This window comes from Alligator sinensis, unplaced genomic scaffold (assembly GCF_000455745.1).
Source record: "Alligator sinensis unplaced genomic scaffold, ASM45574v1 scaffold1295_1, whole genome shotgun sequence".
NCBI classification, from domain to species: Eukaryota; Metazoa; Chordata; order Crocodylia; family Alligatoridae; genus Alligator; species Alligator sinensis.
Window position 1 is genome coordinate 3,765,560 of NW_005841880.1, and position 11,762 is coordinate 3,777,321.

Here is an 11,762-nt window from a genome sequence, read left to right on the forward strand (position 1 = left end):
TGTCCGCGCGGCCCCGGCCCGGCTGCGGGCGCCGGGAGCGCCCCCCCCGCAGCCCGCATCCCGCAGCCGCTGCGATGGAGCCGGGGCAAGCGGAGCCCCTTGGCCCCGACCCTGCGGGCTCTCCCCGCCCATGCACTGGGCTGGGGGTGGAAGCGGGAGCCCGGGGGCGCCCCGGGTTTGCAGCTCCGAGGCTGGAGGCTCAGCCCTGGAGGGAGTGGGGAACCAAGGGCTTCCTAGTGCTCTCCCCGCATCCCCGCAGTCACCCAGGCTGTGCGGGTAACTCCGATAACTCCAGCGCCCAACAACCAGTGGGGAGAAAAGACCCCTCTCCCTTCCGCCCCATTGCCTTCCCAGGGGGAAGGCAGGAAGGGTGAGTGAGTCCTCCCGTCACCCCAAGCCCCGGCTGCTTCACGTCACATCTCCGGGGTCGGCCATGAACAGCACTGCCAGGCCCCACCGCATTGTCTCCCCTTTTAGGGCCGAGAATGTCCTTTAAACAGGAGCCTCTGAGGCCCTTTGAAAGCCTTTTGTGCCTGGTGGGCACGACCTGAGCACGGCTTATCAGTGCGCTGGTGTGTTTAACATTCATGGAGCCAGGCGCAACTGCCCCCCGCCACGATTTCAATCTCTTCCCCCTGCTTTTGAGAACAAAGATTCCTTTTCTGAGGGTGGGAGCTGCCATCCCTAACGGGGAGACACGTAAGAGGCCTGTAATTGTCCTGTTTCATGTGCTCTGCCAGAAGGGGTTTTTTTCCCCCATCTAGCTGAACAGTTGTTGACAGATCTCATCAAACACAAACACCAGAACCGCGGATAAAGGCCGGGCATCTGAAGGATTCATATTTGAAGAGGCTGCTAATTAGAATGCGTGTGGGGAATGATAATTGTTCCCTGAATAGAAGCATCACAGGGAAGATGTGATGCGGCCTTCGCCACTTTGCTCCCTTTTGATGCCCTGGGTTCGCATTTCCTGTGTCACCCCTCGCACCCGCCCCGCACGCAGCCAAAATAAGCCCTGCTTGTGAAGTCAGTGCAGAAATAGATCCCTGCTCGCTGGGTTTTGAAATGAGGGTTAAGCAGTGAAATCCTGTTCCTCTGTTAGGGCTGTGCCCTGGGGTGGCAAACACAGGGCTGGAGCCCAAAGCCACTGACCGGGCAGATTAGCACTGGCTTCAAGCACTCTGGGTCAGGCCAGAGCCCGGACCTCAGTGTTTATGCCCTGGAAACAGAAGCCTCAGGGTGTGATCCTGCTACGCTCTGTACCTCTTACTGGGGGGGCGGCAGGGGCCCAGGATCTCCTGTGTGCATCTCAGCACCCAGCAGGGTCAGGCCTTCCACTTGGAAGTGGAGCTAAAATTAGGCCTGAGATTTACCCCCTGACCTGGGTGCAGGCAGGTGGAGCTGCTATTGGTACAGCTGGGGCTCAGCCCTGTTGGCATGTGAGCTGCCCCATGCCATGGTGCCTGGCAGACAGCCTGCGCTGGGAGCAGGGGAAAGTGCGGGCACATGGAGCAGGAGAGGCAGAAGCCCAGGGGTGCACTGTGCTGGGGGAGTCTGACAAGGCTGGGCTCGGAGGCCCTGAGCTGAGACAGGGCTTGGTGCTGCCTGTGTGGGGCATTTGCGCCCTGTGGCCCAGGCTTGGGGAGGGGGCTGGCAGCTCATGTCTGCCAAGAAAGCCAAACTCAGTCCCTGGATGGTGGGATTCCCCCATCAGCTGCCCATGGCTTCTGCCCAGGCTGGATCTGATGCACTCCCATCATCCCCTCCTTGCCCCCCACCATCTTTGTCACTCAATCCCCCCCAGCGCAGCCCCGCCATCCTGGAGGGGGGCAGCGAGGGGGCTCTCCAGGGGCCGGGGAAGCTGCATCAATCCGATCGCTTTAAGCTGGACAAAGCGCTTGTGAGCTCCCAAGGGGCTGGCGCGGCCAGATCAGATGCAGCCTAGCGGGCTGCTTCATCCCTCTCAGGTTTCTGTAGCACACCAATCCCCCTCCCCACCAGGGCAAGGAGGAAGCAGTCAGATCCACAGGGGCTCATCCCTGGCCCCCCTCCCCACTCCATCATCCCCCCACCAGCAGCGCCGGCTCCCCCGGGCCAGGAGATGAATTGCCGCTGTGGGTAATGAAAGGAGATGAAGAAGCAAACGGCGCTGACATGTCCAATTTATTACGGTGACCCAGTCGCCTCCAACAGGCAGCAACATGGTCGCACTGCCAGGATCAGCACCAGGGGGAAGGGCCTGTGACATGGGGCTGAACCCCAAGGAGCTGCTGACCCGCAGGGCTGGGAAGAAGCAGGAGGAAGCTTATCTGGCTCAGCAGGGACAGGGGGCACTTGAGAAGGTGGAAGAGGGGAAGCCAGGAGGGGGTGATCTCATCCCCAGGCTCCCGGAGATGGGGAATGTCACCAGGACACTAGGCTCTTGTCCCTGGATCCAGGGCTCTGTGGGTAGTGGGGCTGCTGTGGGCTGTGAGCCAGAGCTCATCACTGGTGGCACTGGGAGTGTATCACCTTGGCAGCAGCTAGGGCAGAGGAGCTGTGCTCTGCAACTGGGTGGGAAAGAGACAACATACCAGGCCTCAGCCCTGCCCAGCACATGGGCTTGACCCAGCCACGGGCGTGGGAGTTGCCAAGGGCTTGACCCAGCCAAGGGCATGATCCTGCTCCTTTGCCCCTGCTTGCTATTCTACCTTGTGCTAATGCACCCTGTGGCCATCAGGCACCACAGTTCCTGGGCAGCAGAACTAGGTCCTAAATGCCTATTAATCCTACTCCAATTTCTCCAACTCCTTGTAGCCCTGAGCTTCCTGGGGGTCAGAGCCAGGATGGCCCCTTTCCCAGATGGAGAAATGGAGGCACAGAGCAACAAGGCAGCACAGCCAAGGTTAGCAGCATTCCTGAGCAGCATGTCTCATCTCTAGACACCTTAGCCACAAGCCCCTAAGGGGGCTTCTGGATAGGGGAGAGGGACTTGGATGCAGGCACAGTGAGGAGATGCTGGAGAGCATCCGCTGCCGGGCAAGCTGAGGAAACATAGGCGTGGCCATGACTGCAGAGGGCCAGGGGGCACAAGGGCTGATGGGGGAGAAGGTGGGTCTGTGTTGCGCTGTGCTGCTGTGGAGCTGCTGGTAGAGGACATGGGGCTTAAGTGGGGAGGAAGAGAGGGCTCTAAGCTTGGTCTGCCTTATGCTGCAGCAGGGTGGGTGGGGAAGCAGAAGCCACTTCTGCTGAGGACACTCAGTCAGCACAGCGTGCCCCACGCTCCCCCAGCACCAGCTAGACTAGTACCAGCGCAGACATGGAGGACGCTATTAATCACTGGTGATGAGGGAGGGACGTAGAGGCTTCCCAGCCAGGTGATTTAGTAACTTGCTGCCTCTCCAAGCAAGACGGTCACATTCCAAGCTGGCCAGAGAATTCAGGCGTCCCTGCTCCAGCTAGCAATGAGATTTGCACTGAGACAGAGAAGGATGTGGGCAGGGAAAGAAACCTCTCTTCCAGGGCCCTTTATTGCACTGAGAGTGAACTGGGTTAGGACTCAGGCAGCCCATGTGGACAGTGAGGCATTTACGCTGCCTGGCGGTCAAAAGAGGAGCATGGGGAAGGGCAGTCAGTGACGGGCAGAGGCAGGCTATGCTCTCTGGGAACTCCATGGCTGTCACCATTACCACCCAGTTTAGCTGCCAAAGCACAGGTGACAGATCCCAGCTTCCGCTGGTGGCATCTAGGGCTCAGCCCTGCTTGACTGCTCTGGTTTGTGCATCTCCCTCCCATCCCCCCTGCCCCAAAACCCACAGCAGGAAGCTCACTGTGGAGACGCTGACAAGCAGCAGTTGTCTCCTCTAATAGAGTTGCGTCCCCAGGGGGCTGGTTTGCTGGTGTCACCATCACTCACACCGGGCTGACAGGAGCCGGGGTAGGTGGATGACAATACAGAGATGCCTGGCGGCAATCATGCTCTAGGGCCCACTTTGAAGGCATGCTACAACATGACAGCGTATTAGCAAGGCTCTTCCCAGGCAGGGAGAGCCGCTCTGATTACAGATGGTCAGCGGCATGTGCAGATGGCCTGGGCCGCTCTCTGCTACAGGAAGCCAACTCTATGGTCGGCTTTGTTATGCAGAGGGCAGCTGAGTGCGGGCTGGGTGAGGGAAGGTAATCCCAGTCCTCCTGCACCTTCCAACTGTGCCCCTCTCATTGGCTGGGGGAGGGGAGCAAAAGGAGAGCGGGCAGGATCTTAGCAGAGCCACTCTGGGTCAGTCGCTGGGGCTGTCTTCGCTATCCGAGTAAGCCCCCAGCAAGCTGAGGGAAGAGCCCTGGGCTGCTGGTGCGGGCTGGGTCCCCGCAGGCAAGAGAACGCTCCGACTCCCAGCACCTAGGAGCCAAACAGTGGATTTGGTCAGTTGCCTATCCCCACTGCTGGACCTCCCCAAGGGCTTCCCCGCTGCAGCCTGGGCTAGCAGCCGTCCCCGAGGCCCAGCCCACACCCAGCACCTGCTAGCGGGGGCCGGCTACAAGAAAGATTCTTCCCACCCAGTCTGAAGCTAACCTCCCAGGGAAGCCTTGGGTGATCTCCAAGGTTCTCCTGCTGCCCCCTGGCAGTGACAGGAGAGAACAGCAAGATGTCTGGGGTGCCCCGTCTCCTCTTAGGCTCAAAGGAGTCAGTGAATGGCAGAAGGGAGGGGGCAGTCAGGCACAGGGACCTCCAGTAGGTAGGGGTCTCTTCTGCACATGTGCTCAGGAGAAAGGGGCTGATGAGGGTGCAAGGCAGGAGAAACTCCAGCTTCTCAGCCATACGTGAAGCTCAGTGCTTGGATCAGCAGCGATCCTTGGTCTCACGTGGCCCCTCCCAGCATTCACAAATGAGGAATGGGGCCAGCGTTGTCAACCCTATTACAATGCAGCCCCCTCAGACATGGGACGCAGCCAAACATCACATGGCAGCTTGGGACAGAGATTAAACACTCCAGAGAACTATGGGGCCAGGTGGGAATGACAAGACAGTGCTAACCAGGTCCTCTGACATACGGTGCCACCTCCGCTAAAGGACTCAGGCCAAGAATGGCTCTTGGGAGCTTAGCTCTAGATCTGGGGTGCCCTCCTACCCATAGGACTGGCAGACACCTGGGCTCACCACCCCAAGACCAAGGGAACTGTGGTTCAGAATGGCACAGGGAATTCAGACATCACGGCAGGGCTTGTACGCAAGCACACGGACCCACAGCTAACCTGCTTGTGTCTATAGCCCCAACCAGCCAAGACTGATCCAGCCAGCTCAGGAAGGAATCAGCCACCCCACCTGCTGTGGGGACTCATCAGGCATCTGTGATGGCTGAGTGGCAGGGAGGGGAGACACCAGCCCACTGAGACCCTGGCCCTCCAGAGTGCTGCCTGCCATTACCTGTGCTTGGCAGTGCTGGCAACTTCCCCCTCCCATTCGCAACAGTTGAGCCTGGGTTCTGCTTCTTCACCGTGACCAGACCAGCCAGCTGGGGCTTGCTGTTGAGCTTGCCCACACTCTTCTCCCAGTTCTCTGCCCTCAGCTTCTTGCTCTGGGGCTCAGTGTCCTGCAGAAGACAGAACAGATTCATGCTCTTTGTCCCCCAAGTAGCAGCAGCAGGGTTGGGGGTAAAGAAGGGCTTTGCAAGACAGCACCAGAGAGCAAAGGCTGTTCCAAGCTGGCTGCCTAGAGGCAGCATTTGGGGGGGCCTTTTCTTTCCATACATACAACTACCTCCCTCCTTTCTCCCAAGGGCTGCATCCCTACAGCTTAGAGCATTTAAAACAAGCACAGAAGAGACACTAGTCAAAAGGCACAAGCTGGTGGTAGCAGGATGAGCTGCAAGCAGTAAGGCTTTTATGATCTCCCATTTGCTGGTGGATGGGGTGGTGGATGCAACTCACCAGGAACTGGAGGGCTCCAAAGATCAGTGTTGGGATAAAGAATATTTCCCAGCTCAACAAGAAAAAATTCTTTAGTGAGGGTTGCCAAAATGTGGAATAAGCTTCCAAGGGAGGTGGTGCTGTCTCCTTCCTTGGAGGTGTTTAAGAGGAGACTGGACAGACACCTGGCTGGGGTCACCTGACCCCAGCACTCATTCCTGTCCAGGGCAGGGGGTCGAACTCAATGATCTAATATGTCCCTTCTGACCCTAACATCTATGAAACTCCAGCCTGGCCTGGGCAACCCTGAAAGCTCAGATTGGCTGTGTTTGCCGATAGAGAAGGGAGACCAGGCTCAGGCAGTGTTTGCTGGCCTATGTCATATATCTGTGCCAGGGAAGCAGGTCCCTAGGTCAGGTTTTAACAGGCAGGACAGGAGAAGGGACAACTGTCCTGCTGTTACATCCCCGTGAGCAAGTCAAGAGAACAGGGCAAAGCCAGCAGGGTGGATCTGCAGCTGCAGCTCACATCCAGCTGGGACAACTTGCTGCCTGAGCTGAGGACTGAAACACACAGTGAGTGCCTGCTTGCCCAGGGACTCAGCACTGTGGACTCCCAGAATCAGCCCCTGCAAGCCAGCCACAAGGGAAGGCCCAGCCCTGGGCTCACTTACCTCCTGGAGGAAGTCTGTGGGTTTCGGTTTTGCTGCTGGGTGCGGGGACACTTGGGCAGGTTCCTCGTCCGAGTCGGAATCTTGCAACAACCGCCGGCTCTCCGCCTCCTCCAACATCGCTCTGCAAAGGGAAGGGGTCAGCCAGGGAGGTGGCAGGAGCTGCCCCATGAGAAGCACCTACATACTGCTTGGGGGCAACAGAGCTGGGACAGCAGTTGCCACAGAGCTGATGGGCAGTCCCTCCCCCACTGCCACAATCCTGCAATCTGACCCACACTTCATCCCCATCCCCTTTTTTAAAGTGAAGCTCAATGCTGTAGCAATGCATGAGACTGACAGCACAGAGACCTCCTTCCATCTAGTTCCATCAGGGGGACAGCCTCAGGGACTGTTCCCACAGCCCGATTCAACTGGATATCGTTCAACTCCAGAGCTGCCACCTCCAAGACAAATTCAGCCTCCCAGGTCCAGACTGCAGCACTCACTTCTGGACAGCTCAGGTACCAGCCACGCTGGTTCTCCTCAATGCTCACTCAAGGTGGCAGCATCCCCCAGTATGAGCCCCACTGCTTCAGATCTCTGCAGTGCTGCCCCTTCACACTTCTGGCTGCAAAGGATGAGACGATGGCCAACCCCAGCAGTGGCAATAGGGCAGGCTCCAGAGTGCAGACTCCCACAACTCACTTCAGCTCTTGCTCGTCTTCCTCCTTCTCCCGGCGTTTCTGCTGCTCCTCATACTCCTTGTACTGCTTCAACATAGACTCAAAGTCCACATTCGCTTGCCGCTGGTTGAGCTCCTTCAGCTCCTGCAGGTTCTCCAGAACCTCCATCTCCAGCTTGGAGTCCTTGGTGCGGTTCTCCAAGACCTGGCGAGGAAAACAGGAAGGCTCTTCAAGCACTGAGTGAGCTGTGCTGCTGCTTGCCCTGTTGCTGCTCACCGCACTGAGCCCAGATTCAACCTGGGAGGCTCCTGGTGGTCCAGATCCTGCCCAGGGAGCTGGACAGGTTTGAGACTTCCTGATTTACAAGCAATGCTGACTGCCCGCTCCAAGGTTCAGCACAGCCCTTGGAAGGAGCAGTGGGCACATGCTAGTAAGACTATGAAGAGCTTAGTTTGCAGGACTTAACTTAAGTGCCTGTCATTCATTCTAGGGCAGGACAGAACCTGCTCACAGCAGAGACCGTAGTTACTGTCCATCTGTGTCAGCTCCATAGGGCTGCAGAACTCGGACGGCACCTCCTATAGATGAGTATCTATACCAGGTCTGGTATTAGCTGCCTTCCCTTGTATAACATGCTGGCAGGAGCTAGGGGCCACCTGGCTGCTGGAGGGGGGTGCGTTTGATACCTTCATGGGATTGTTCAGCTCTTCTTCCTCCCGCTCCTTCTGCATTCGCTTCTCTTCCTCCTCCAGAAGTTTCTCCGCTTGGAAGTTGCGTGTGGCTCCGTGCTCCATGGTGTAGTCCGTGTTCTCAGGATCTGTCTGAGGAAAGCAGGGCAGAGGGCAAGATAAGGCAACAGCTGGACATGTACCATGTGCTCTGGGCAGATACTGTGCCAGTCACAGCCAACACATTCAGGGCTGACTACAAACAGCTCATCTGCATTTCAAAGTGACGCAATCCCTTTGGTGTTGTTTTATTTACACCGCTGCTCCAGCAGCTCCTCTTGCCAAAAGGAAAGATCACTGACAGCCTAGAAATGCTCACCATCCTGCTAACACAGCTGGGCTGCCTTAGTGCCCTGCTCTGATCTTATAAAAATCGGACTGTTAGAAAGGGAACATGCTTCAATCAGCTTAACCCCCAAATCTGATGTTATAACAGCAACTGGTGGGAAACGCCCCCCCCTTCAGGGGCTAGAACGGATCTCTCCCAACACCCCTGATCTAACCAGTGTACCTGGCAACAAGTCCAGACGAGACATAACGGCCAAGGGGCTTTACCTTGAACGTGATCTCCGCCAGGCACCGGGTGCACTTGATGTAGAAGCGGAAGATGGGGAGCCCCAAGTACATCTCGTTCTGCACCGTCTCCTTGCGGGCGTTAAACTTTTTGCCCTTGTAGATGTACTCCCCACACGTCTTGCACCTGAAGAGGGAGAGAGGAATCCGGCCCGTAAGGCTTCATGAAAAAAAGAACAGGAGCGAGGGAAGAGTCTAACTAATGCACAGGCAGCCTGAACCCGCCGTCCACCCGGCAATCTCCTTCCCAAGGGCTGTTCTGCGAACCCCAAACGCACGCAGCAGAAAAGCAGCAGAGAGATGTCCTTTCCCGTTGGGTTTTGATCAGCGCCGCTCCGGTGGAACAACACCCGCACTCATCTCGCTGCCGGCCTCGGGGCCCCCGCGCAAACCTCCCTCGCTAAGGAGGCCCCGGTGGCGTCTCCTTCCAGACACCGACGCCGAGGCGAGGCGAGAGGGACGGGCTCACCCGGCCCCGCTCTTACCGCATGTTGAAGGGCGCCATGAGCCGCACCACATACTGCCGGTCCTTCGGGAGCTTGAGCTTGGGGATCTTCGACGGGTCGAAGTCCGGCGGGTAGTATTTCTGCGGGGGCGAGGGGAGGCCTCAGCGGGGTCCGCGCCCCTAGGACGGGGCTGAACCACCCCCGCAGAGGTCAAAAGCCCTCGCCCCACTACCGACCCCGATCCTGCTCCAGGCCCCGGACTCACGTTTAAAACCTTCCGCTCCGACATCTTGCCGCCGCTCCGCTCCCTGCCCGGCCCTGTAGCGCTTCCGGGATCCCGCTCCCGCCCCTCCTCCCCACCGCATTGGCTTGGGAAAGGGCGTGGCCTGGAATTCTGGTTTCCTATTGGTTCGCGCCGCTGCCCATCACTACTACCCCCGCTTCCAGCGTGCTGCAAGCCAAGCGGTCCGCCCGCACGCCACAGCCCGGGGAGGAAGGTTCCGGCTGCGCTTGGTTCCCCCGGCCGGGCCGGGCTGCCAGGCTCTTGGGCGAGGAGGGGCCTGGGCCCCACTAATACTCTGCCTGCTCCAGCACCTCTGGGGCTCAGAGGCCAACACACAGTCTGGGCTCATGCAGAATAGAGGGGAAGAATCACCTCCCTCAATCTGCTGGCAATGCCCCTACCAACGCAGCCCAAGTGATTGCAGGAGCCCCATTCTACACTGCAATAAAAGGAGCTATTTTAAAACAGGATACTTTTTCTCTCTTGACTGTTATCCATTTCTTGGGAAAGCCAATGACAAATGAAAGGCAGTAGCTAGCAAACTGATACTATATCCCAAATGCTGAAAGAAACAGAAGACCAACCACAGTGCCATATAAATGCAATATATTTCTCAGATAATTTGCCTTATTTGTTTCTCTGCAGTACATACTCTGTATTAAAGAGCTAGAATATTGGAATAATTCTAGACCTGGTGCTTTGTAGTTTTCCTGGCTAAAAAGTGCATGTTTCAGAGCAGGATTATTTGAATATTACAGTTATTCTAATCATATTGTGTCTTGATTACAAAATGCTTTACCTATAGGAAATCAGGTTGCGAGCTAGCTCTATATTGCTGTCCTGGTAAGGCAGAGAGCAGCATGTAAATAGGTCACCCAGATCAGCTGATGGTCATCATTAATCCAGTGCAAACACAGATAATACTTGCATGGGTCACAGGCACTAGTCCATGGGCTATTAGAGTCAGGAGCTCAGTGCCCTGTTTGGGTATTGTCTTGGTAGGGTCTGAATCGGGGTGGGCTGGCACTGAGGCCAGGGACAAGGGCATCTGTTCTAGGGCAGGGAGAGAACTGGACAGAGGAGGAGCAGGCACAGGGCCTGGGAAGAGGGTCAGGGGGACCTAAGCTCCAAAGGAGATGCAGCATTAGCGAAGGGCTGTGCGCTATGGCAGGGAGGGAGTGGTCTCCCCCATGGCCAACGTGACTGCATTTCAGCCCAGTCTGGAGGAGGCTGTCCATGGCACCTGCCCAAATAGCAGGAACCTTCCACTGAACCAGACAGTGTGGGCAAAAGTCTCTTGGCCACTGCGGGGGCCAAGAATGGGGCATATGAATCAGCTGGGCCCTAGGTATGGGGTGGAGAAAGAGTGATGGGAACAGAATAGGGGAGTTTTACAGCACCAGAAACCTCGTCCCAGCCTGTCCTTGCACCTGGACTGGCTCTTGGGTGAGTGGCTGGACCCAGGGGCCTGAATGCAAAGGCAAAAGCAAGTTGTCTGAACCCCAGAGGCTTCCTGGTGGCCCCGGCACTGCCCCCTCTTCAGCGCCGTTTCCAGGGGGTCCCCGAGGCTTGTGGGCTCCAGGCACTGTACTCCCCATAGTCTGAGAGGTCCTTGGCTGCCACTTGCACATGGTAGATTGCCCCCGGGCGCAGGCCAGTCAGGATGAAGGATGTCTGCTCATACGGCCCGATCTGAGGGGAGGGAAGGGTTTAGGCTTCAATCAGCTGCCCCACAGATCCTGCCAGGCCACAGGGCAGGGGCGGGTTGGTGGGGACAGGCAGGGCTGGGAGTCAGGAGTTGGAGCTCGCTCTGACAGAGCCTCACCCTGTGATCCAGGGCAAATCACTTCCCCAAGAGCCAGTCTTAGTGGGGAGCTGCTCTGGAGGGACACCATCCCTAGCCTCCAGCTTGCTGGCCTGAAGGAGGGCTGGGGCCCTGTAGTGGGTTAGGGCCCAATGCACGTGACGGGAGGAGGGAGAGGGGTCTCCATGGGAGCTGTAGGATGCAGGGCATGGATCCTGTCCCTCCGGGTGCTCTTGTAGGAACCCCCATAGGTAGATCGGGGTCACCTGCTACCATAAGGAGCACTGGGCAGTGAAGCCACATACCATCCACGATCCCACCCCTGAGACCCTCCACCGCAGCCAGGGCATGGCTGGCACTCACCGTGCGGGGGCTGCCAGTCCCCTGCCTGGTATAGCGGATCAGGTACTTGAGGGGGAAGTATTTGGGGAGCGGCCACGACCCTGGTGGCTTCCACTCCAGCAGCAGCTTCTTGCTTTCGCTGGGGATGGCAGAGACTTGCAGGTCCTCAGGGGGGTCCGGCCGAACTATCACAACACACAGAGACCCTGATACCCACAGCAAGGGCCAGGTGGGCAGCACCAGCTTTTCAGCACCCCTGCCGGCAGTGCCAGCTGAGCAACTAGTGCTCTGTGGGGCTCATGTCCTGGGCCCACCGCCCACAGACTCCCAGCGCCCCCCAGCCAGGCAGTGCTCATTAGGACACGACG

At 57.8% G+C, this 11,762-nt stretch overlaps 2 protein-coding genes across 4 annotated transcripts in view; both read right to left on the bottom strand.

The window, feature by feature from the left end:
* Positions 1–2,126: 2,126 nt before the first annotated feature.
* YJU2 (YJU2 splicing factor homolog) lies at positions 2,127–9,319 on the bottom strand. Its single transcript, XM_006017511.3, has 8 exons — positions 9,231–9,319; positions 9,005–9,105; positions 8,502–8,646; positions 7,905–8,039; positions 7,241–7,422; positions 6,557–6,677; positions 5,402–5,567; positions 2,127–4,375 (listed from the first exon to the last, which is right to left on the bottom strand). Exons 1-8 carry the CDS (start codon positions 9,252–9,254, stop codon positions 4,257–4,259), a joined length of 993 nt encoding a protein of 330 aa, XP_006017573.1. The 5' UTR covers positions 9,255–9,319; the 3' UTR covers positions 2,127–4,256.
* A 499-nt stretch (positions 9,320–9,818) lies between these two features.
* Positions 9,819–11,762, bottom strand: part of EBI3 (Epstein-Barr virus induced 3) — a 6,389-nt gene continuing 4,445 nt past the window's right edge. For all 3 annotated transcript variants that reach the window (XM_025196578.1, XM_025196579.1, XM_014528010.2), the window contains 2 exons: positions 11,416–11,579; positions 9,819–10,940 (listed from right to left, as the gene is read on the bottom strand). In XM_025196578.1, the coding sequence (XP_025052363.1) occupies positions 10,788–10,940; positions 11,416–11,579 (317 nt within the window). In that variant the 3' untranslated portion in view covers positions 9,819–10,787. The remainder of the gene's footprint in view (positions 10,941–11,415; positions 11,580–11,762) is intronic.

Bases quoted from the DNA above. Each gene is read 5' to 3' on its own strand.
- YJU2 (XM_006017511.3), bottom strand. From the start codon at position 9,254: ATGTCGGAGCGGAAGGTTTTAAAC. The intron at 5,568-6,556 runs GTAAGTGAGCCC...TGTCTTCTGCAG, and splicing joins CCACAGACTTCCTCCAGGAG to GACACTGAGCCCCAGAGCAA. The intron at 4,376-5,401 runs GTAATGGCAGGC...TTTGGCTCCTAG, and splicing joins GCCAGCACTGCCAAGCACAG to GTGCTGGGAGTCGGAGCGTT.